Here is a 24,772-nt window from a genome sequence, read left to right as displayed (position 1 = left end):
AACAATTTACCATTCCTGGTCTGGGAATGGGGAGATTGAGGATCTGGAGAATTGGAGATGGGAGCTGAGGAAATAGGAAGCTATCTGGGAAATGGGGGGGTCTGTCTGTGGGCCTGGGAACAAAGTGCTGGGGATCTGAGGAGGAGTTTGGATTTTGAAGGATTAAAAAAAAAAAAAAAACCCCAGCAATACTAGGGTCAGGGTCTGAGGATGCAGGCTGGGTTAGGGGACACGGTTCTGGCTCGTGGGTCTGAACCCTCGTTTCCTCAGTGCTCACCGTGCAGGGGGTGCTGCTGTCAGGGGAGAAGGTGAGGGTGAGTGGGGGACAGAGGGTCCCGGGAGCACAGGGCTGTAGCTCCTCAGTGGCCGAGACAACCCACACACAGTAGGACAGGCCAGGCCCGGCTCTTGCAGCCCCACCAATTGGAGGCAGTAGCCCCCCGACCCGGCGTGAGCCCAGTGCCACTGAGGACACGTTGGTGAGGAGGGCGCGACCCCCACACTCCCGAAAGCAGGAACCACCGGCCCTGGGGAGATGGAGAAGAGCCAGTGTCAGACCAGTCCTGCCCCTCCCCACTGTGTCCCCAAGCACACCCTACCCAGCCCTGGCTGGCCCACTGGCTCACCGGGGATCCCCATAATAGCCTGGGGAGCAGAGCTGGCAGTGGGCACCCTCGGTGTGATCCTGGCAGAAGCAGAGCCCACTGAGGTTGTCGCAGTGGCCACGGCGTGGATCCCCGTGCCCGTTGCACTGGCAGGGCCGGCAGCCCCTAGAGCCTGTGGCGTTGCCGAAGCTGCCAGGCCGGCATCGTTCGCAGTGCTCCCCCCACGTCCAGTCTGTGGAGGCCCCAGCAGGTGGAAGAGAGTCAAGTCAAGGGTGGAAACAGGCCCAGGCCTACTGGCTCAGCTAAACCCTGACCCCACCCGGCTGCTTCAAAGGTGAGAAACCAAGGCCCAGATCAGGGGAAACAGCAAGTCCCAAGAGGGGGAACTGAAGCCCAGCCAGAGCGATGAGTGGCACTGAAACCTGTTTGAGTCAGGAACAGGAATGGGGCAGGGGACCTAGAGCTGCATGAGAGGACACTGAGACCCCCTCCAAGAAGAGCAAACTGGAGCCCCAAGAAGGCAGGAGGCTCCCTGGGTCCAGGCTGGGCCCAGGACGAGGGCTGCTTACCCTGGCACTCGTCGCAGAAGCCAGGGCCCCGCTTGCGGCAGTGGCTGTGGAAGCTGCAGCCACAGTCCCGGGAGCAGCGGGGGGCTGGCGGACCCGGGGCGGGTGTGGGCGGGGGCAGGTCTGATGTCCAGCCCAGGTCACACATGCAGGTAAAGTCCGGGGGGCCGCTGCACACACCATGGCCACAGTCCTCCAAGCACCTGAGGGGCCGTGTTGGGGGTGGGGAAAGTGCCAGGCAGGCCCAGAGCCCCTAAAGCACCCCATCACCTCCACCCACCATGACACCATCAAAGCCACTGGCTGTTTCCATGGTTTTGGGCTATGTGGGTGATCCTGTCTCCAAGGTAACTCCATGCATCACCACGCCTGTCTCTATAGCAACCACATAGCACCACTGTGAAAACCTCTTTCAACTAGGTCCTCCTCCGCCTCCATGGCAACGCTAAAGACTATGGCCCACAGCCTATGGGTGCTCCATTTCCATGGTAACCAGGGTTACACTGGGGACCCTGTCACTCTAACAAGGACCTAGTGTGCAAGGTAAAAACCCCTGGCTAACTGGGGATGCTGGTTCCACAGGAGGGGACCCAGTGCCATGATGGCTTCCTCCCTCCACCTCCATGTGCCCCAGCCCACGGCAACATCTCCACAGCAACCCCCGCCTCACTCACGTGCGGTTGCAGTGTGAGATGCCATCACCCTGGTAGCCCCGCTGGCAGTGACACTCGTAGCTGAGGGGCGTGTTCAGGCAGGTCGCCCGCGGGTGGCACCGGGCCAGGCCCAGACGACACTCATCCACGTCAGGACAGCGGGCGTATGCCCAGCGGGCAGGGAGGGCCACGGGAAGCCCCAGGCCCTCCCCCACCCACAGGGAGCAGTTACCCCCACCGAGGGGCCCCGAGAAGTCCCCCTGTAGGCACCTGCAGGGTAGGAGAGTGAAGAAGCGGGGGACAACATAGAAACAGGAGCCATACATAGAAACAATGACAGGGAGAGAGGAGGCCAATTGGAAGGAGACGGACGCAAATATAAATTTGGAAAGAGAGACAGAGAAACCAGGAGAAGTCGCAGACAAAAACAATTGTGGAAGACAGAAGAGAGACATAGACGGAGATGCAGTGAAAGGGAGAGCGGAGACACAGAAACAGACAAGGAGAAAGAAAACGAATCGCAGAGACCCAGAAAAGGAGGAAAAATGGAGAAAAAAGAGCGGGAGGGTAAAATAAACAACAGAAAAACAGTACGGAAAAGGGAAGGTGGCCATGGGATGGGGTCAGGGCAAGAGGGCAGAGAAGCAAAGAAGCCATTAGAATGACCGGTCATGGAGGAAGGACACAGCCGGGCACCCTGCCCGCCCGCCTGCCCGGGCTCACCGTCCCAGTGTGGGGTTGTCCTCATTGCCACACCAGCCACACTCGTGGCTCTGCAGACACTCATGGCAGGTCAGGAAGCCATCGCAGCTCCGGCACCGTGGCTCCGAGTGCACACTGCAGGATGGCAGGGGTGGGGGTCAGAGCCCCAGCCCTTTGCCGGTGGGGAATCTTCCTCTGTTAGCCCTGCCCCAGGGACCATACCTGTCGTCCCAGCCTCGACAGCCCCCGTGTGGGTACCGGGCCAAGTAGGCGGCAAACAGGAAGCAGGTGTGGGTGGACTGGCACCAGGCGCACTGGCTAGAGTTGGCCAGGCAGTCCTCACAGGTCAGTCGCCTGGGGCAGGGAGCAGGGGACCAGGTCACTCCACAGTCAGCCCACATCCCCGGGCACATCCTTCCACCCACTCCCTGGACCCAGCCAGACTCACTGGCTGCAGAGTGGGGGACACTCCTCTGGACTCTTCAGGGCACCCCGACCCCGGCCCCGCCGGCTGCATGCCGCATCCCCTTTGCGGCTGGTGCTCTGATGCCACTCACAGAAGGGATCCTGGGGGTCAGTTGGGCAGAGGAGTCAGAACCCCACTCAGCCCTTTCCTTTGGGCTCCCAGTGCCTATCCCACCCCCTGCCCCACCCTGCAGACTGTCCCTGAAAGGCCATCTCCCTCCCCAGCTGCCTGCGTCTCTGGACCCCTCCCTTCGGCCACAGACACCCATGGGTCGGCCTGCCCAGCACCCACTGTCTCCTTTGGGCAATAGCGCCCCTTCTGTGTGGTCCAGGTGGGGCTTATTCAATCCTCAGGATCCAGAGGTGGGCAAGGGGCCACATTCCCTCCCCCCAACTCAAGTCATTGGCCCAGATGCCTGTACAAGGCCCAACCAGAGCCACAGAAGTGCAATTCTGGGACTTCTGTTGAGCTCCTGGATGGTGGTGGGTTGGGGGAGAGAAACAGGAAGCCTCACTCTGTTTGAGACAAAGCAGGGACTGAGAGCCTGGAGGCTTAACAGCTCCCTTGCCAATCACAAGGAAACAAACCCTCCCAGGGAACAAGAGGAAGCAGGGTGTCGAGGGCTGCCTGACATCACTTGGAGCTGGTGAGCCTGAAGGCCTACTCCTGGGCTCCAGTGCCTATGCTGAGAAACTCCCCGCTAGTGGAAAAGGATGGAGTTGCATTCCCTGGCCCCTGCAACAGGGAGAGTCCTGACTCCCAGGTGCCTCCCTTTCCAGCTCCATCTCACCCTCCCCACCAGGCTCTGCAGATCAAGGACAAAAGCCCTTGCTGTTTCCCCCACACCCCCCACCAGGGGTTCCCTTGACTGCCCATTGCCTGCTCTGGCTCCCTCCACCTTGTGACCTCCCCTGGTGGTCCCACAGGCACCTGGGTGCAGGTGTGGCAGTCCCGATGCTCCTCGCAGAGTGGGCAGAGGGTAGGCACCAGCACCAGTAGGGACCCACCAGCCCCGTCATCCCCGCAATGGGCTCCGCCCTGGCGCAGGTGGCAGGTGGCACTGGTCAGGCACCAGCCACAGCCCTGGTCTGCCAAGCAGCCCAGGCAGGAAGAATAGGAGGTACAGGCCGACGAGCGGTAGGGCTCCAGGAAGAAGAAGGAGATCTCCTGGGGAAGGGGTCACAGGAGGGCAGCAGTCAAGGTCTGGGGCAGGGGTCAGAGTCTGGCGCTAACTGAAAGTAAGGGTTTGGAGCCCAGGTTGAGAACTCAGGCAAATAGGAAGTCAGGATTTAGGAAATCAGTAAAGAGGTCCAAGGTCTGGAGGAATCTGGAGATTATTATATGTCAAAGTATGGAGGGCAGAGGTCAGGGTCAGCAGGGTCAAGGGTGAGGAGTCAGAAGACGGGGGTCAAAATATGGGATCAGGTTAGGGTCTATAGGCAGAGGTCAGGGGCCACAGGGTTCAAGAGGAGATCCAGAGTTCAGAGGCCAAGAGTTAAGGAGTCCGAGGCCAGAATCTAGGGATTTCAGAGTTTGTGGCCTGGGGTTCAGAAAGCCCAGGTGATCTGAGGCTGGGGCCTATGGCTAGGGTTGGAGGTAGGTCCTGGGTACTCACGCTGCCTCCTGGCACACCAGTCCGATCCCACAGCAGAGTTAGCTCGCTGTGCCCAGGGCCTGCCGAGCCGTTGAGCTGGCCCCGGATCTCTACTGCATACTTGTGGTCCCGCCCAGGCAGGGGGAAGAGGCGAGCAGACCCAGGACGCTGCAGCCGCCGCGTCTCCTTCTCCTGATGAGCCACCCAGCGCCCCACCTCCTCCTGGGGTAGGTGTGAGTGATAGGCAGGGGCCTCAGAACCCTTCTCATTCCTTCCTCAGACCCCTGATACCTCCAAACCCACCCTGTACCCAACCCCCTCCTAAGAAGAAGGCCTCAGAGCTCCTTAGATCCTGAGAACTTCAGAGGTGAGACCCCCAGGGACCCTCCTCCTCAGGGGCTTTTTTTTTTTTTTTTTTTGAGACAGGGTCTCATTCCATCACCCAGGCTGAAGTGTAGTGATGCGATCATGGCTCACTGCAGCCTCAACTTCCCAGGTTCAAGTGATCCTCCCACCTCAGCCTCCCAAATAGCTGGGACTACAGGTGCATGCTACCATGGCCAGCTAATTTTTGTATTTTTTGGAGAGAGGATGTCTCGCCACATTTCCCAGGCTAGTCCCAAACTTCTGGGTTCAGGCAATCCACCTGCCCCTACCTCCCAAAGGGCTGGGATTACAGGTGTACACCTCCAGGCCCAGCCTTCAGGGGCCTTTCAAGTCTGACTCAGACCTTCCTCACCTGCTTCAAAGTTTCCCTCAAATTCTGCTCACAATTGAAAACCTCAGCACCCTCCCTCTACTAAAGATCCATTCCCAGCCAGGCGCAGTGGCTCACGCCTGTAATCCCAGCACTTTGGGAGGCCGAGGTGGCGGATCATCTGAGGTCAGGAGTTCCAAACCAGCCTGGCCAACATGGTGAAAACCCATCTTTACTTCAAATGCAAAAAAATTAGCCAGGAGTGCTGATGCATGTCTGTAATCCCAGCTACTTGGGAGGCTGAGGCAGGAGAATTGCTTGAACCTGGGAGGTAAAGGTAGCAGTGAGCCGAGATCGTGCCATTGCACTCCAGCCTGGACAACAGAGTGAGACTCTGTCTCAAAAAAAAAAAAAAAAAAAAATCCATCTCCTGCCTCTAATTTCTCCGCAGTCCTTCCCCAGAACCTTCAAATCACCACAGATGCCCCATACCACACCCCTAGCTCCCATATTTACCATAAACACCCCCCTGAATCTCCCAGGCGGCCTCACCATGTTCTCTGTGTCAGGGCCACGGGCCATCCGAGCCAGGACGTGTAGGCGCTGGGCCCGCGCCCACACAGCCACGTCCTCAGCCCCTGGTCCACCTGGTCCTCCAGGCAGCATTGGGTAGATGAAGCCACGGTAGACCAGGGACACATCTGTCTCTGCGCTGGGTGTCAGGGTGATGGTCGTGCTGCGGACAATTGAGACCTGTGCCACCAGGGATGGGTGTATGTGTGAGTCCCTTTCTGGACTCACAGGCCACATCAGAGCCAGAAAAGACTGGTCAACCCAACCTTCTTCCCCATTTTACCAAATGAGAGACTGAGGCAGAGGGACAGGGGTTAGGTGGCTTGTCAAAGGTCACTCTGGGAAAAGAGGCAAGACCTAAATTCAGACAATAGACAACAGGGTCCCAGAGCCCACCTTTACCCCTGGCCTCTCACCATTTCCATCTCACATTAAAACTCCAGGACTGGACACTTCAGTGTCTTCTTATCCAACTCCTCACCTTTCCAGCTAAGCACTTCAAAGCCCAGATCTAATATTCAAAGTGGCAGACAAAGTGCAAGATTTATTTTCCTGGTGTGTGATTTTGTAATAGCAGAAGAGTGGAACAGTCCAAGTGTTCACCAGTGGGAGGCTATTTAAATAAACTACAAATGTAAATGGAATATTATACAACTTAAAAAAAAAAGAAGAATGAAGGCCGGGCACGGCCAGCACTTTGGGAGGCTGAGGCGGGCAGATCACTTGAGGTCACGAGTTCAAGACCAGCCTGACCAACATGGTGAAACCCCATCTCTACTAAATACAAAAAATTAGCAGGGAGTGGTAGCGTGCACTTGTAATCCCAGCTACTTGGGAGCCTGAGGCAGGAGAATCGTTCAAGCCCAGGAGGCGGAGGTTGCAGTGAGCCGAGATTGCGCCATTGCACTCCAGCCTGGGCAACAAGAGCAAAACTCCGTCTCAAAACAAACAAACAAAATACAAAAACCAGCCAGGCATGGTGGTGCATGCTTGTAATCCCAGCTACTTGGGAGGCTGAGGTGGGAAGATCACTTAAGCCCGGGAGGCAGGGTTGCAGTGAGCTGAAATCGCTTGCCACTGCACTCCAGCCTGGGTGATAGAGAGAGACTCCATCTCAAAAAAAGAAAAAAAAAAGAATGAGAGTGTTTCTTAAGTTCTGTTATGGGAAGCTTGCCAGGAAGAAAAAAAGGAAGCAGTCGTATAATGTTGATAGTATGTTACTTTTGTGTGAAAGAAAAATGATATGTCATGCTTACTTGCATCTGAATAGGTAAATTCTGGAATAAGATCAAAGAAACCCAAATGGATCTTCCAGGGAGGTATGGTGGCCTTAAGTTGCAGCCATGCTGGAGCTAGATAATTTTGGACCACTTAAGGTGTGGGGAGTGGGGTAAATGAGAGAGACTGTCCATTTAGTGACTTTTTTTTCTTTTCTTTTTTTTTTTTTGAGACAGAGTCTCTCTCTGTCATCCAGGCTGGAGTGCGGTGGCACGATCTCAGCTGCTGCAAGCTCCACCTCTCGGGTTCATGCCATTCTCCTGCCTCAGACTCCCGAGTAGCTGGGACTACAGGCGCTCACCACCACACCCAGCTAATTTTTTTGTATTTTTATTAGAGACAGGGCTTCACTGTGTTAGCCAGGATGGTCTCGCTCCCCTGACCTTGTAATCCGCCTGCCTTGGCCTCACAAAGTGCTGGGATTACCGGTGTGAGCCACCGTGCCCGGCCTTTTATTTATTTATTTTTAATTAAAATGGAGTCTCACTCTGTTGCCCAGGCTGCAATACAGTGGTGTGATCTTGGGTCACTGTAACCTCTGCCTCCCAGGCTCAAGAGATACTCCTCCCTCAGCCTCCCAGGTAGCTGGGACTACAGGCACGCATCACCATGCGCAGCTAATTTTTGTATTTTTAGTAGAGATGGGATTTCGCATTGTTGGCCAGGCTGATCTCAAACTCCTGACCTCAAGTGATCCCCCCACCTTAGCCTCCCAAAGTGCTGGGATTACAGGCACCCGACATCACGCCCAGCTAATTTTTGTATTTTTAGTAGAGACAGGGTTTCGCCATGTTGGCCAGGCTGGTCTCAAACCCCTGACCTCAAGAGATCTGCCCACCTCAGCCTCCCAAAGTGCTGGAATTATAGGCGTGAGCCACCGTGCCCAGCCCCAATGACTTTTGATATCACTGTGATTTTTGAACCATGTGAATATATGAGCTATTTTTAAAATCAATAAAGAGGCCGGGCGTGGTGGCTCACGCCTGTAATCCCAGCACTTTGGGAGGCTGGGGCAGGCAGATCATGAGGTCAGGAGATCAAGACCATGCTGGCTAACACGGTGAAACCCTATCTCTACTAAAAATACAAAAAATTAGCCGAGTGTGGTGGCAAGTGCCTGTAGTTCCAGCTACTCAGCAGGCTGAGGCAGGGGAATCACTTGAACCTGGGAGCTGGAGGTTGCAGTGAGCCGAGATCGTGCCACTGCACTCCAGCCTGGGCGACAGAGAGAGACTCTGTCTCAACAACAACAACAAAAAATCAATAAAGAGGTACTGTGGAAAACAGTTTGGACATTCCTCAATAAGATGAATATGGAATTACCATATAACCCAGCAATTCTGCTCCTAGGTATACAGCCACAAGAATTGAAAACAGATGTTCAAACAAAAACGTGTACACAAGTGCTCACAGCAGCATTATTCACAATAGCCAAAAGATGGAAACAGCCCAAACGTCCATCAGCTGACGAACAGATAAACAAAATGTGGTACATCTATACAATAGAATATTACTCAATCATAAAAAGGAACAGAGTTCCTTTCCGAATGAAGTTATAAAATGAATGAGCCTTGAAAACATTATGCTGAGTGAAAGAAGCCAGACACAAAAGGCTACATAGTACAGGCCTCCATGTACATGAAATGTCCAGAACTGGCAAATCCAGAGATGGAAAACAGATTAGTGGCTGCCAGGGACCGGGGGGGAGAGTGGAATAGAGAGTGACTACTTAGTGAGTCCAGGGTTGTCCTCTGGGGTGATGAAAATGTTCTGTAACAAGATAGTGGTGATGGTTGCACAATATTGTAAATGTGCTAAATGTCACTGATGAAAAATTTTATGTGTATTTTACCACAATGCAAAAATTCTTTTTAAAATCTATAAGGAGGCCAGGCGCAGTGGCTCATGCCTGTAATCCCAGCGTTTTGGGAGGCCAAGGCAGGCGGATCATTTAAGGTCAAGAGCTCAAGACCAGCCTGACCAACATAGTGAAACTTTGTCTTCTACTAAAATACAAAAATTAGCTGGGCGCAGTGGTGGGCATCTGTAATCTCGGCTACTCAGGAGGCTGAGGCAGGAGAGTCGCTTGAACCCAGGAGGCAGAGGTTGCAGTGAGCTGAGACTGCGCCACTGCACTTCAGCCTGGGTGACAGAGTAAGACTCCCTCTCAAAAAAAATAAAAAATAAAGTCCATAAGGAAAATAAGACCCTTGAATGTAAAGACTTTTGGAGTAAACATAAGAGTGATAAAGATGCATTTGAGAAAAAACAAACCCCAGGATCAGGATCATCAACACCCCACCCAGGGCCATGCCTCCTACCCACCTTGTCGGGCTGGGAGGTATTGGGCGGCTGCTGGAAGGTGAGCAGGTGCAGGCCAGGCAGGAAGCTCTGGGTGATGCAGGCCTCCAGGGACGTGACGAAGACAGGCGCAGGCCCCCACCAGCCCACAGTGCCTGAGATCTGCTCCCCTCGGCAGCGGGCCTGCTCTGAGAGGACAGGGGGTAGGGGCCGGTGGGTCAGTGTGGAGTGCTCTGGCCCCCTCCCCCCGGCCCACTGCTGCAGACACTCACCAGGCCTAGGGAGGCAGCTCTCATTGTGCACGCACCAGCCCAGGGTGCCAGGTCCCCGCGGAGGGGCTGTGGGGCTGCTGAAGGCCAGGCAGGCCTGGCAGTCACCCAGGAGGCGGCCCAGGCCCAGGCAGCTGGCGGCTGGACACTGCGAGGAGGAGAGGGGAAAGGGCTCACTGTCGACTGGAGCTCAAGAGATCTGGGAAGGAAGGTCTGTGGATACAGAGTCCTGCGATGGAAAGGGCCAAAAAACTGAAGAACGAGGAGTTGACTTGGAATGTGGGAGATCCAGAGGACGGGGGATGCGGGGATGGGGTCACAGGCTGAAAAGGGTCGGGCTGGATGGGATAGGCAAAGGTTCAGGGCTCCGCATCAGGAATCAGGAAGGAGGATCTCCGGCATGAAAACAAGTCTCCCAGTTGAGGGAAAGTTCTTGTCCACCTGGTTAGGCAGAGGGAGACACTGAGGGCAGGTCTCTATGCTAGGGAACAGAGGGTCTAGGGCTGTCACTCACAGCCCCCAAGGGGGTCCCAGGAGGGGGTGCAGCTTGGCAGGCTCCTTGGCACCAACTGCATTCCGGGTCCCGGGAGCAGACGCTGTGGTCTGTGTACATGGAGCAGTAGTCCAAGTGGTACTGCAGGGAGGCAAGGGGACAGAGGGGGAGGCAAGGGGACGGAGGAGGAGGCCTCTCAGACCTGGGCCGGCCTCCCAAGTCCCCACTCGCTTTAGCTATCCCAGAGGACCCTGAGTGCTCAGCATGCCCATCCATTCCTCCCCCAGGCCCAGGGACCTCTAGCTCCTCTTTCCTCTGCCCCAGGGACCTGCTTCCCTTCTCTTATGGCCCTAGGGATCCCCACTCCTTCTCCCAGGGATCCCCTCCTGCCTTTCCCCTCACCTGTGGAAACCCTGCTACCTCCTCCCCCCAGCCACCCTTTCCCTGTCACCCCAGTGCTCACATCAGGGGCAGGTGCCTGGAACACAAAGGGGGGCACCTTGTACGCCATCAAGTCCCCACGGGGCCGGCCGCTGTACCCCCCAGCCACCAACAGGACACTGCCACCAAGCACCGCAGCTACATGTGAGTACCGACCACTGGGAGGCGCTGCTCGGCCTAGGGGAATAGAGACCCCAATGACATTATTAGACCCCCAGCCCCTCCACCACCTCCATGGCTCCTGATTCTCCTGGGCCACAGCCCAGCCTTCTATTCCGGTGGCTGCTTCAACCTCACCTGCCCAAGGACACTCTCCCAGCCCACCTGGCCCTGAACAAGCTGAGCTCCCTCACCCCTACCCAAATCATCTTTCTGATCTTTAGGGTCAGAAAGATTTGGGTTCAAATCCTGCGTCTACCACTTACTTGGGTTCAAATCATGGATCAACTACTGACTAGCTGTGTGACCCTGGACAGGAGACTGAACTTCTCTGAGTCTTGGTTTCCTCCTCTATAAAAAGAACCATCATCTCGTCCTCAGGGAGCTGGGAGGACTGAAGAATCTGCTGAGCCCCCAGTAGGCTGCCTCAGTCTCCCATTTTTGTCTGTCTAGCACCAGCCTCTCTTCTGGTGATAGCGCCTGATTTTCCTCTGGAAAACCAACCTTTCCCTCTCCCAGTCTGTGAGACTTAGGTGGAGTTGTCCCTGGTTCTGGCAGAAGTGAGGCCTTAGCCCAGGCCCATCAGTCTCAGTGACTGGCTCAGGGAGGGGTACAGGGCCTGATTCTCAATTCTTGGGGCAAAGACACTCCCTTCTTTCTGGGCATTTTATGCAGAAGATAATCCACGAGCTGCCTGTGACCATCTACACAAGGCAAGAGACTGAAGTGAACCCAGCTGAAAAATTGAGTGAGAAATGGCTGATGCCATTTTGTGAGCACCTAGATCCAGCCCAGGCTGAAGACAGCCCCTATAGTTTTCATTCAAGTGAGCCAGGAAATTCCCCTTTTCTTTTTTTTTTTTTTTCTTTGAGACAGAGTCTCCCTCTGTCGCCCAGGCTGGAGTGCAGTGGCACGATCTCAGCTCACTGCAAGCTCTGCCTCCCGGGTTCATGCCATTCTCCTGCCTCAGCCTCCCAAGTAGCTGGGACTACAGGCGCCCCGCCACCACGCCCAGCTAATTTTTTGTGTTTTTAGTAAAGACGGGATTTTACTGTGTTAGCCAGGACGGTCTCGATCTCCTGACCTCGTGATCCACCCACCTCGGCCTCCCAAAGTGCTGGGATTACAGGCATGAGCCACCATGCCCAGCCAGAAATTCTCCTTTTTGCTTAAGCCAGCTGGGTTGGGTTTCTGTCAGTTACAGCCAAGAATCCTGACTGACAGTTAAGTGGTCAGTGAATGGTGACTTCCCTACCCTCTTACCGACCTGCATGCACTGTAAACGTGTGGGACTTGGCCCAGGGAATCATAAACTGCGAAGCAGGAAGAGGCCTCCAGAAACATCACACTCCTGACTCCTGCCCAGTGAAAGGGACAAAGGGATAGGCAGACGAGACCTAGAATGAGGGCCTCAGACACCAGGCCTGGACTTTATTCCTGATGGTCACACAGGGTTCCTCTGGGGCCTTTCCTCCTTCCCATCCCTTAAGTGCTAAGGTTCCTTCCTTATGCTTGTCCTCTCCTCTCTCTCCTTTTCAGGGAGGAGGAGTGAACAGATGCGACTCTGGGAAGCCCACACATCCCCAAAGTGATACGCCCAACTTGTGGGTATAAGCATCTTCTGAAGAGAGGGCCTGTGGCTTTCATCCGATTTCAAAGCAGTGTCTGATCTAATGAGAGTAAAAGGTTTCTCCATATCTCCTCCCTGGTGACCCCTCTGGCCCTGAGACAGGACCCTAACTGCTGTAAGAAAGACAATATGTCTGAGCGTGGTAGTTCACGTCTATAATCCCAGCACTTTGGGAGGCTGGATCTCACGAGGCTCGCTTGAGGCCAGGAGTTCAACACTAGCCTGGACAACACAGCAAGACCCTATCTCTAAAAACAAAAATATTTTATTTAATTAGCCAGGCGTGGTAGTATGTGCCTATGATCACAGCTATTTGGGAGGCTGAGATGGAAAGATGACTTGAGCCTAGGAGCTCAAGACCACTCTGGGCAACATAGGGAGGCCCCATCTCTATGAAAAAAAAAAAAAAAAAAAAATCGGTTTTTTTTTTTTTTTTTTTTTGGAGACAGAGTCTTCCTCTGTTACCCAGGCTGGAGTGCAGTGGCACGATCTTGGCTCACTGCAACCTCCGCCTCCCGGGTTCAAGTGATTCTCCTGCCTCAGCCTCCTGAGTAGCTGTGACCACAGGCATCTACCACCACGCCAGCTAATTTCTATATTTTTGGTAGAGACAGGGTTTCACCATATTCACCAGGCTGGTCTCGAACTCCTGATCTCATGATTTGCCCGCCTTGGCCTCCCAAAGTGCTGGCATTACAGGAATGAACCACAGCGCCTGGCCAAAAATTTTGTTTTTAATTAGCTGGGAAGGTTAGCATGGGCCTGTGGTCCCAACTACTTGGGAGGCAGAGGTGGGAGGATTGCTTGAGCCCGGGAGGTCAAGGCTGCAGTGAGCCAGGACTGCACCACTGCACTCCAGGTTGGGCAACAGAACAAGACTCTGCCTCTAAAACAGTAACAACAGGCCGGGCGTGGTGGCTCATGCCTGTAATCCCAGAACTTTGGGAGGCCCAGGCAGGCAGATTACTTAAGGTCAGGAGTTCGAGACCAGCCTGGCAAACACGGCAAAACTTCGACTCTACCAAAAATACAAAAATTAGCCAGGAGTGGTGGTGCACATCTATAATCCCAGCTACTCAGGAGGCTGAGGCAGGAGAATAGCTTGAACACGGGAGGTGGAGGTTGCAGTGAGTGGAGACTGTGCTACCGCACTCCAGCCTGGGTGACAGAGCAAGACTCCATCTCAAGTAAAATAAAATAAAATAGCAACAACAATAATAATAATGCCTGGCCGGGCACGGTGGCTCATGCTTGTAATCCTAGCACTTTGGGAGGCCCAGGCAGGCAGATCACAAGATCAACACAGTGAAACCCCATCTCTACTAAAAAAATACAAAAATTAGGCCAAGTGCGGTGGCTCACGCCTGTAATCCCAGCACTTTGGGAGGCCGAGGCAGATGGATCACTTGAGGCCAGGAGTTCGAGACCCACCTGGTCAACATGGCAAACCCCATCTCTACTAAATACAAAAATTAGCCGGGTGTGGTGGCACACGCTTCTAGTCCTAGCTACTCAGAAGGCTGAAGCATGAGAATTGCTTGAACCTCGGAGGCAGAGGTTGGAGTGAGCCAAGATCACGCCACTGCACTTCAGTCTGGGCAACAGAGCAAGACTCTGTCTCAAAAATAAATAATAAAAATTTTAAAAAAGAAAGGAAATGTGTGGAGCACTTCACTGGGCATCATTCTTGAAGGATCATCTCAGTTTACTCTTACAGCTGTCCAATGGCATAAGTGTTATAATTTTCATTTCACAGATAAGCAAACTGAGGCACAGAGATTAAGTAATAGTTTTTGGTTTTGTTTTTGTTTTTTTGGGGATGGAATCTCACTCTGTTGCCCAGGTGGGAGTACAGTGGTGCGATCTCAGCTCACTGCAAGCTCTGCCTCCCAGGTTCAAGCAATTCTCCTGCCTCAGTCTCCCGAGTAGCTGGGACTACAGGCGCATGCCACCACGACTGGCTAATTTTTTGTATTTTTAGTAGAGATGGGGTTTTACCATGTTAACCAGGATGGTCTCAAACTCCTGACCTCATGATCCGCCCGCCATGGCGTCCTAAAGTGCTGGGATTACAGGTGTGAGCCACTGAGCCCAGCCTTAAGTGATAGTTTTATACAGATTGTTGTTTGGGGATAGCCATGCTGGCTCTGTCACTTATCTACTGTGATCTTGAAAAAGTTGCTGCTAAAGATACTAACAACAGAGTAAACAAACAATGTACAGAATGTGAGAAAATATTTGAAAACTATGCATATAACAAAGGTCTAATATCCAGAACCTATAAGGAACTTAAATAAACTAACAAGCAAAAAAAAACCCATTAAAAAGTAGACAAAGGACATGAACAGACATTTTTCAAAAGAAGACATACACGTGGCCAATAAGCATATGAAAAAATGCTCAATATCACTAATTATGAGAGAAATGCAAATCAAAGCCACAATGAGATACCATCTCACACCAGTCAGAATGGCTATTATCAAAAAGTCAAAATATAACACATGCGAGTGAGGTTGCAGATGGGAATGTAAATTAGTTCAGGCATTGTGGAAAGCAGTTTGAAGATTTCTCAAATAACTTAAAACAGAATTACCATTTGACCCAGCAATCCCATTATAGGGTATATACCCCAAGGAATATAAATTGTTCTAACATGTGTATGTTCATCGCAGCACTGTTCACAATAGCAAAGACATGGAATCAACCTAAATGCCCATCAGTGATAGACTGGATAAAGAAAATGGAGGCCAGGCGCATTGGCTCACGCCTGTAATCCCAGCAATTTGGGAGGCCGAGGCAGGTGGATCACCTGAGGTCAGGAGTTTGAGACCAGCCTGGCCAACATGGTGAAACCCCGTCTCTACTAAAAATACAAAAATTAGCCAGGTGTGGTGATAGCCGCCTGTAATCCTATCTACTCGGGAGGCTGAGGCAGGAGAATCGCTTGAACCTGGGAGGTGGAGGCTGCAGTGAGCTGAGATCGTGCCATTGCACTCCAGCCTGGGTGACAAGAGTAAAACTCCATCTCAAAAAAAATATATAGAAAGAAAAAAAAAAAAAGAAAATGTGGTACATATACATCATAGAATACTACGTGGCTATAAAAAAGAATGAGATCATGTTCTTTGCATCAGCATGGATGGAGCTGGAGGCTCTTATCCTCAGCAGACTAATACAGGAACAGAAAACCAAATACTGCATGTTCTCACAAGTGGGAACCAAACATCGAGTGCACATGGACACAAAGAAGGGAACAACAGACACTTGAGGGGTCTACCTGAGGGTTGGAGGAGGGAAAGGATCAAAAAACTACCTACTGGGGCTGGGCAAGGTGGTTCACGCCTATAATCGCAGCACTTTGGGAGGCCGAGGTGGGCAGATCACCTGAGGTCAGGAGTTCGAGACCAGCCTGGCCAACATGAAACCTCATCTCTACTAAAAATACAAAAAGATTAGCCGGGTGTGGTGGCATGTGTCTATACTCCCAGCTACTTAGGAGGCTGAGACAGGAGGATCACTTGAACCCAGGAGGTGGAGGCTGCAGTGAGCCAAGATTGCGCCACTGCATTCCAGCCTGGGCAACAGAGTAAGACTCTATCCCCCCCCAAAAAAAAACAAAAAAAAACCCAAAAAACTACCTGTTGGGTACTAGGCTTAATACCTGGGTGATGAAATAATCAGTACGCCAAATCCCCATGACACACAATTTACCTATATAATAAACCTGTACTTGTACCACGGAACTAAATTGAAAGTTAAAAAGGCCAAGCATGGTGGCTCACACATGTAATCCCAGTACTTTGGGAGGCTGAGGTGGGCGGATCACTTGAGGTCAGGAGTTTCAGACTGGCCTGGCCAACATGATGAAACACTGTCTCTACTAAAAATACAAAAAAATTAGCCAGGCATGGAGATGCATGCCTATAATCCCAGCTACTCAGGAGACTGAGACAGGAGAATCGCTTGAACCCGGGAGGTGGGGGTCGCAGTGAGCTGAGATCACGCTACTACACTCTAGCCCAGGCGACGGAGCGAGATTCCCTCTCAAAAAAAAAAGAAAAGAGGCCGGGCATGGTGGCTCACGCCTGTAATCCCAGCACTTTGGGAGGCCGAGGCGGGCAGATCATGAGGTCAGGAAATCGAGACCACCCTGGCTAACACGGTGAAACCCCGTCTCTACTAAAAATACAAAAAATTAGCCACGTGAAGTGGCGGGCACCTGTAGTCCCAGCAACGCGGGACACTGAGGCAGGAGAATGGCGTGAACCCCGGGGGGTGGAGGCTGCAGCGAGCTGAGATCACGCCACTGCGCTCTAGCCTGGGCAACAGTGAGACTCCGTCTCAAAAAAAAGAAAAGAAAAGAAAAGAAAGTTACAAAGAAGGAAAAGTTGCTGCCTCTTAGGCATTTCCCTGGGGCAGCTGGAAACTGGCAAAACCTGGATTGGAACCCACATTGGATACTGCGGTAAGGGCCTCCCATCGCCATGGTGACGATGCCCTAGTCCCACCTCCATTCCAGGCTTGCCTCCTGAGGCTGGCACCAACTGGCCTGGATGTCAGGCTCACCCTTACGGACTGAGGTGGCTTGAGCCCAGAATCACTATGGAGGGAGATGGGACCCTCAGGAGCCCCTAGGGAAGAACAGGGACCACTCACCCTCAGGGGTTCCTGGCGGGGCAAGCTCAGCTCCTGACACCCATTGATGGCAGCCAAGGTGGTAGAAGAAGATGCCATCTTCGTAGCACTTTTCCTCCTGGTAATGGGTGTGTACATTGCCCCCTGGGAAAGGAGGAAAGGGGCATAGCTGGCAAGCCTAGGGGAGGTGGGGGGACTCCCCTGCAGGGAGCCTCAGCTCAGGGTTGGCTCAGGCCCTCAGCAGGCAGGCAGGCAGGACTGGGGAGCCTCCTCACCATAGACCACCATGTAATTGCCCAGAACACTGGCTGTGTGGAAGGCTCGCTCCCTTGGGCCCTGAAGCCCGTCCCGCCCCTTCAGCGTCGTCCACACATGCCGATCCACGTGGAAAAGCTCAGTGGAGTTCACTCGCACAGAGAACCTACCGAAGGAGAAGCAGGGCAGGGGCTCAGGGCAGGAAGCGTCTCTCTCCCTCCTCCAGGCTCTTAGGAGCCGTGTGATCACCCAGGGATGAGACTGGCCATGACTGACTCTATGTCCCCTCCAAACTAGAAGTTCCCTGTGGGCAGGACCCTGAGTCATCTCTGGGTTACCTGCATAAGCTAGCAAGGGCTGGACACCAAGCAGGGCTCTGTTGAATGGATACATGGGTGGGAGTGTGTGGGAGGCAATTCACCAAGAGATTAAATAAAACATCAGAGAATGTGTGAGTGGGTGAATGAATGAATGAGTGAATGAAGGAATAAGTAAATACATGAAGGAAGGAGTGACTGAGAGACCACAGGAGTCCGACAGTGAGCAAAGACCTCTAAAGACTAAAGGCCTTTGGTGTTGAGCTGGGCCTGGCCTGTGGAGCATGGGTTATGGGACAGATCACTTACCGGGCAGTGGAGGGCCGGTGTCCACCATGGACCAGCAGGGCACGGGAGGGGGCATGGAACACCATGGAGTGGCCAGTGGCAGCAGGGGGCCGTCCGCCTGCCGGAATCACCTGCTCCCAATAGCCCCCGCTGGTGCTGTCAAGGCGGAAACGGAAGAGGCCAGAGGAGAAGAGGTCGTGCTGGGTGCGGCCTCCAGACACATATAGCCAGACATCATCCACCAGGGCAGCCGCATGACCTGCCAGGCCTGGGGGCCCCGAGGAGCTGGAGGCAGGTGGTGCCAGGAGCTCCCAGTGGCCCCTGCCCAGTGGACTGAAGGCCCACACGTCGTTGGTGAGTGAGCCGTCAGCCAGCTCACCACCCATCAGCACCAGGGAGCCAGCCCAGGCCACGGCCACATGGGAGTGACGGGCAGCCTGTGAGGAAGAGAAAAGAGACAGAGGTAGAAACACAGCAAGAGAGCCAGAGCCAGGCTTAGACAGAGAGATGCAGAGCCAGAGAAACATGGAGAGAAAGAGAGATAAAGACAGAGACAAAGAGAAAGGCAGAGACCGGCAGAGAGAGAAAAGAAGAGACAGACTCATAGAAACAGAGAAATACACTAAGAGAGGGAAGAGGCAAGGAGACAGAGTTAAAGGGACAAATGGCAGACAGAAACAGACCCAGAGAGATGGAGACACAGAAACAGAGAACACAGAAGCCCAAAAGTCAGACAGACGAAAACAGAGACAGATTGAGCGACAGGAGACACGTGGAAAAATAAGATGCACAAAGGTAGATAAAAGAAGAGGAAGAAGAAAAAGAAAACCAGAGAGAAAAGGCAGAAACAGGGAGAAGTAGGTTCCTATATCAAGCTGCGGGAACTGGGGGAGCACTGGGTGATAGGGGATCATTCTAGGGGTCCCCGGCTGGGTCTGATTGAATGGAAAGGCTCCTCCAGGGCAGAGGAGGGGTCCATACCGGGGCAGGACTCAGGTCCCAGGACTCCCAGGTGTTGGCAGAGAAGTTGTATAGGACGAGGTCACCCAGGGCATTGTTGAGGTCCTGGCCTGTGGAGGGGTGGATAGTCTCATGCCCTGGCCATAGGCTGCTGGGCCTCCAGACCCCAGATATTCGCCCCATCTGCTCACCTCCGAAAACTGCCAGCAGCCCCGGCGGGGACAAGAAGGCGCCAGCTGCCCCGATACGGGCAGAGAAGGCAGGGTCCCCGGCACTCACGTTGTGCCACCACCCAGCCCCCTGGTTCTCCCACAGGTGCAGGTCACAGGCACGTCCCAAGAAGCCAGGCTCACAGCGGCATGGTCCCAGGGGCTGCGGGGAAGGAGACATAAAGGCAGAAATAAGAGAGGGAGAGACAAGGACAGAGAGACAAAGGAGACACAAAGAGGAAAAGAGGCAGAATGAGACAGACAGGGCACAAAGGGAGAGAGAAAGAGACAGACAGGAAGGGAGAGGATGGAAAAGGAAAGACAGAGAAAGGGAGACAGAGAGAGACAGGAAGAGGAGAAAGGCAAACTGTCAGACGGAAACAAGAGACAAAGAGAAACAACCAGAAGGAAGCAGACAGATGGAAAAAAGACCAACAGAAAAAGGAAAAGACACACAAAGAAAAAGGAGAAAAGACAGAAAGACGGCAGGCTGGGAGAAGACAGACAGCGTGGTTGACGTTCATCCTGGACTGAAAGAGCTCAGATCTGGGGAGGTCAAGGCGGGGAGGGCTCAAAGCGCAATCCAGATTGAAAGCTGGATGTGCACAGCTTCGGCGTAAGGTCAGTGGTGCAAGGCTAGAAGTCATGGCAGGGGGTCCAAGGCCACACAGAGTGGCTGGATGGGAGGACGGATTTGGGCCTGGCTGGAGGAAGAAGGGTGGTGTTCACAGGTGAGAGTGGGGTATAGATGAGAGTGGGAAATGCTCAGCAGGGGAGGGCCTGCAGGTGAAGGTGGGGTGGGGTTGGAGTAACGGGGGCGGGGGGGCAAGCTCTGGAAGGAGAGGGAAGTGGATGTCATGGAGGAGGGTGGGGTGGTGGGGAGAGTTTCATGCAGGAGCAAGGTCAGACCTAGGAGATGGGCGTGGAGGGTGTGCTCACAGATCAGGGCCCCAGGGGAAACAGGGCTGGGGACCGGCTCACCGAGGCGCAGGTGCCGTGGCTGCCACAGTAGGCTGAGCACTCCTGCAGGCCACAGTCAGGACCCCCCCAGCCCGGCTCGCAGGCACACACACCCGGTGGCTGGCACTGCCCATGGCTCCGGCAGCCACCCGGGCACAGGGAGAAGCGGAATGAGGCGTTAAAGCCCAGCAGGTTGTAGTTGGCATCACTGAAGAGGTGCAGCAGCATCTGCAGGCACAAGGTGTGCTGGGTAAGGTGGGCAGGGCCTGGGGATTGTCCTGGGAGGGTGGCCCACTCCTGCCCCCTTCCACCCTGGGGGACCCAGAGCCTCATCTCCTTCCTTTGCCTCTCTCTACCTTCCCTCGTCCCTGTGCTCTGCTCTTGGATGCCCTCTTACTGACTCTCTGTCCCTCCTTTCTTCTTCCATTTCCCTCGGTGTATCTACCCACAGCCCCATCCCCACTAACCTTGCCTGAGGAAGCTTCGATGGGCGGAGGTCGGGTGCTCCCGCTCAGACTGGCAAGCAGCGGCCCTCGCGGGGAGTCACCGTCATACACGAACAGGTAGTCATACGTGCACTCTGTGTCCAGGAAAAGGAAGTCCAGCAGGATCCGGTGCTGGGGGCTTGGGGCTGGGAGGTGAGCACAGAGGGACCAAGCTCTAAAGCAGACCTTCTTCCCACACCTCCCTGCAGCCTCCCACAATTGTATACCAAACCCTGCTCCAGGTGATGCTGGGGGCTCAAGAATGAGTCAGACCTGGGCACCGCCTTGAAGGGGCTCCCAGTCTCATAACGTAGGGCGGTCAAGGGCTGTGACAGCCAGAGGGACAGGAACCCAGAGAAAGAATCATAATATTCCAGACCTCTAGAAAGGTCACCTGAGATCAGAATGAACACTCCCACCACTCAGATGGGAAAATAAAGTACAGAGAAAACCCCATCCCAGTGGCCACACAGAGCAGAATCCACAGTGTTCCTGATGCCTCTCTCTTCCTGTCCATGCCTGAGCTTCAGACATGTCCAGGCTGGAGGGTCAAGGTCATAATCTCAGTGAGAAGAGCACCTCCGTGACAGTCCCCTGGCCCACGCTGAATAGAGCTGCAAGAGAAGAGTCCAGCTTCTTCCCCCAGAACAGAGACTTAACCTTGGAGCGGCACAGTTCCCCTCTGTCCCCATCCAGAGTCTCACCTCTGCTTATTGTGATGGCTACAAGCACAAACTCTGGAACCGGACTGCCTGAGCTTATGTCTTGGCTCTACCACCAAATAGCTACCAGCTGTGTGATCTTGGCCAAGTAACCCACCCCCTCTGGATCAGTCACCTCATCTGTAAAGTGGGATATAGTGGTACTGTGGTGGAATCAAACTTATAGGCCACTCCTGCCATTGAAAGTTAATTCCCTGCCCCTTGTATCTGGGAAGAGCCTTAGTGACTTGCTTGACCAATAAAAAAACAGCAGAAATTCTGAAATTTCCAAGGCTAGATCATAAGAAGACTTGTACTTTTCACCTGGGCCTCGTAGAATGCTCCTTCTCAGAACACAGCTGTCATGCTAGGAAAAGCCAAAGTCGGCCAGGCACGGTGGCTCACGCCTGTAATCCCAGCACTTTGGGAGGCCGAGGCGGGCAGATCACGCAGTCAGGAGTTTGAGACCAGCCTAGCCAACATGGTGAAACCCCGTCTCTACTAAAAATACAAAAATTAGCTGGGCATGGTGGCGGGCCCCTGTAATCCCAGCTACTCGGGAGGCTGAGGCAGGAGAATTGCTTGAACCTGGGAGGCAGAGGTTGCAGTGAGCCGAGATTGTGCCATTGCACTCCAGCCTGGGGGACAAGAGCGAGACTTCATCTCAAAAAAAAACAAAGAAAAGCCAAAGCCACAAGAAAAGGCCACACACAGGCATTCCGGCTGACAGTCCCAACTGAGCTTCCAGCTGACAGCCAACATCAACTGCCAGCCCTGGGAGGGACCTTCCTGGATGTCCAGCCAAGGTGAACATTCAGCTGACTGCAGCCCCAGCTGACATCTGACTGCAACCTCGTGAAGAGCAATAATGCACATGAAATGGTGACAATGGAGTGGGGTGGGTGGCTCACGCCTGTAATCCCAGCACTTTTGAGAGGCCAGGGCAGGTGGATCACCTGAGGTCAGGAGTTCCAGAACAGCCTGGCCAACATGGTGAAACCCTGTCTCTTACTAAAAAAAATACAAAAATTAGCCGGACATGGTGGTGCGAGTCCCAGTTACTCAGGAGGCTGAGGCAGGAGAACTGCTTGAACCCGGGAGGCAGAGGTTGCAGTGAGCCAAGACTGCACCATTGCACTCCAACCTGGGCGACAGAGGGGACTCAAAAAAAAAAAAAAGAGGCTGGGTGCCGTGGGTCACGCCTATAATCCCAGCACTTTGGGAGGCCAAGGTGGGTGGATCACTTGAGGTCAGGAGTTCGAGACCAGCCTGGCCAACATGGTGAAACCCCGTCTCTACTAAAAATATAAAAAATTAGCTGGATGTGGTGGCACATGCTTGTAATCCCAGCTATTTGGGAGGCTGAGGCAGGAGAATTCTTGAACCCGGGAGGCAGAGGTTACAGTGAATTGAGATCATGCCATTGCACTCCAGCCTGGGCGACAAGAGTGAAACTCTGTTTCAAAAAGAAAAAAAAAAGAAATGCTGACAACGGGGCCCACATATCGTGGTGAGTGCCACTACCCCTAACATTGTCACTGTCTTGTTCTCTGCCAGTCCTGGTTCAGGTAGCCTCTCTCATTCCACATCCCACATGAGAAGGCTCCTGAACAGGCAGCTCAGGGGAGTCCTCTGGGTGAGGGAAATTAGGAGGCCTAGGCTCTGGCTCTGGCTCTGCCCATGACCAGCTGGAGGACCCTGGGCCAGCCCTTTCCCCCATGACCCTCAGTGTGCCTATATGGATCCTAGAGACACTCAGCCACCACTGCCAATGGCTGGGTGTTCCTGGGCCAGTTCCATGGGCTCTCTGAGCCTTAGTTTCCATGACTATAAAATGGGGATAATTCCCCCCACCCACAAAGGCTGGGGTGAACATTCAACGAGGTGATGACTCCAGCCTGCCAGCTTAGAGCCAGAGTGTGCCCTGGCTGCCTGGCCTCATCCCGTCTCACCAGAACCACTGATCCAACCTCCTTCTTCCCCTGTCATGAGTCTCTGATCTTCCCAACTCAGCATCTGGCCCCGTCCCTCCCCTGCCCCAAAGCCCTGCATGGCTCCCTACCACCCTAGGAGAAAGTCCAGGTCCCTAACCTGCTGTTCAGACCCTCACTTTGTCTCAAATCACCCCACTGCTTACAGCTCTAATGGGAGCTGGGCCTTTGTACAAGCTTCTCCCTCTGTCTGCAACATATTATCCCTTCCCACCACCAGCCCTCTTCCTGATGCCCCCTAGCTGGGTTAGATGCTCTCTCTCCAGGGTTCTCACATCCCATTATAACATTCATTCCTCTGGGCCAGGAACATCTATTTCCAGGTCTGTCTCCCTGCAGCCTACAAGGCCCATAGGGCAGGGCCTGCATGTGGGCCTAATTCCCTCTGCAGCATTGCCCCGACCCAGGCTTGGCAAAGGCTCAGGAAATGCTGGATGATGGAATGAAGAAATACACAAAAGAAAGAATACTAAAGCTAGAAGCTCTCCCTCAGGCTCTGACCAGAGCCCCCAAGAACATCAGACACAGACCCCACCTATGCTCTGGGGAGCGCAGAAGAACCATTCAGCACGGCCACACAACCAGACCTCCCAGAATCTTACCAGCCTCAACCAAACTATAAAGCTCTGTTCCTGGAATCACAAGTACATCTTTGTTAAGTGCCTGCCAGAGGCCGGCTCACCATCTGCCTCCCCAAGTTCTTCCCTAAGTTGAAGGTCTTCTGTTTCCACCCAACCCCCATACCACTCCAGACAGAAATCTGATCCCAAACCCCCTCCTGCTCAAAAGCAGGATGCCTCTTATCCATGAGGATGTTATAAGGACTAGGACTGGGCTGGGCGTGGTGGCTCACGTCGTAATCCCAGGGCAGATCATTTGAGGCCAGGAGTTTGAGACTAGCCTGGCCGACATAAAGAAACCCCGTCTCTACTAAAAATACAAAAATTAGCCAGGCATGGTGGCACATGCCTGTAATCCCAGCTACTCAGGAAACCGAGGCACAAGAATCACTTGAACCTGGGAAGCAGAAGCTGCAGTGAGCCGAGATCAAGCCACTGTACTCCAGCCTGGGCAACAGAGCAAGATTCTGTCTCGGAAAAAAAAAGAAAAGTCTAGGACTAGATAAAGCATGAACATAATACAAAAGTTAGTAGGTTCATTGTTTATCTTTTTTTTTTTTTTTTTTTTTTTTTTTCCTGAGACAGGGTCTCGCTCTGCTGCCCAGGCTGGGGTATAGCAGTGCAATCTCGGCTCACTGAGACCTCAGCCTCCTAGACTCAAGGGATCTGCCCACCTCAGCCTCCCCAGTAGCTGGAACTATAGGCACATGCCACCACCCACCACGCCCAGCTAATCTTTTGTAATTTTTTTGTAGAGACAGTGTCTTACCATGTTGTTCAGGCTAGTTTCTAACTCCTGGGCTCAAGTAATCCTTCCATCTCAGATTCCCAAAGTGCTGGGATTACAGGCGTGTGCCACTGCCCCTGGCTGGTTGTTTATTTTATAATAGATAGAGGAAGATGTTGGTTCTTACAGGTAAGAAG

At 53.5% G+C, this 24,772-nt stretch overlaps 1 protein-coding gene across 8 annotated transcripts in view; it reads right to left on the bottom strand.

Moving 5' to 3' along the window:
* MEGF8 (multiple EGF like domains 8) overlaps positions 1–24,772 on the bottom strand; it is a 53,273-nt gene that overhangs the window by 24,420 nt on the left and 4,081 nt on the right. For 7 of the 8 annotated variants that reach the window (XM_063658624.1, XM_054463289.2, XM_063658630.1 and 4 more), the window contains 21 exons: positions 20,519–20,682; positions 20,073–20,279; positions 19,074–19,254; positions 18,904–18,992; positions 17,944–18,359; positions 17,338–17,483; positions 17,084–17,206; positions 10,661–10,815; positions 10,219–10,338; positions 9,708–9,852; positions 9,460–9,623; positions 5,836–6,036; positions 4,608–4,808; positions 3,923–4,159; positions 2,975–3,093; positions 2,749–2,880; positions 2,548–2,661; positions 1,846–2,094; positions 1,175–1,374; positions 627–837; positions 278–527 (listed from right to left, as the gene is read on the bottom strand). In XM_063658624.1, coding sequence (XP_063514694.1) covers positions 278–527; positions 627–837; positions 1,175–1,374; positions 1,846–2,094; positions 2,548–2,661; positions 2,749–2,880; positions 2,975–3,093; positions 3,923–4,159; positions 4,608–4,808; positions 5,836–6,036; positions 9,460–9,623; positions 9,708–9,852; positions 10,219–10,338; positions 10,661–10,815; positions 17,084–17,206; positions 17,338–17,483; positions 17,944–18,359; positions 18,904–18,992; positions 19,074–19,254; positions 20,073–20,279; positions 20,519–20,682 — 3,824 coding nt within the window. Of the gene's footprint in view, positions 1–277; positions 528–626; positions 838–1,174; positions 1,375–1,845; positions 2,095–2,547; positions 2,662–2,748; positions 2,881–2,974; positions 3,094–3,922; positions 4,160–4,607; positions 4,809–5,835; positions 6,037–9,459; positions 9,624–9,707; positions 9,853–10,218; positions 10,339–10,660; positions 10,816–17,083; positions 17,207–17,337; positions 17,484–17,943; positions 18,360–18,903; positions 18,993–19,073; positions 19,255–20,072; positions 20,280–20,518; positions 20,683–24,772 lie in introns of those variants that run through there. The other variant, XM_063658629.1, reaches the window with a different exon arrangement.

The sequence above is a fragment of the Pongo pygmaeus genome, chromosome 20 (assembly GCF_028885625.2).
Source record: "Pongo pygmaeus isolate AG05252 chromosome 20, NHGRI_mPonPyg2-v2.0_pri, whole genome shotgun sequence".
Lineage (NCBI taxonomy): Eukaryota > Metazoa > Chordata > Mammalia > Primates > Hominidae > Pongo > Pongo pygmaeus.
This window is presented reverse-complemented; position numbering and strand designations above follow the sequence as displayed.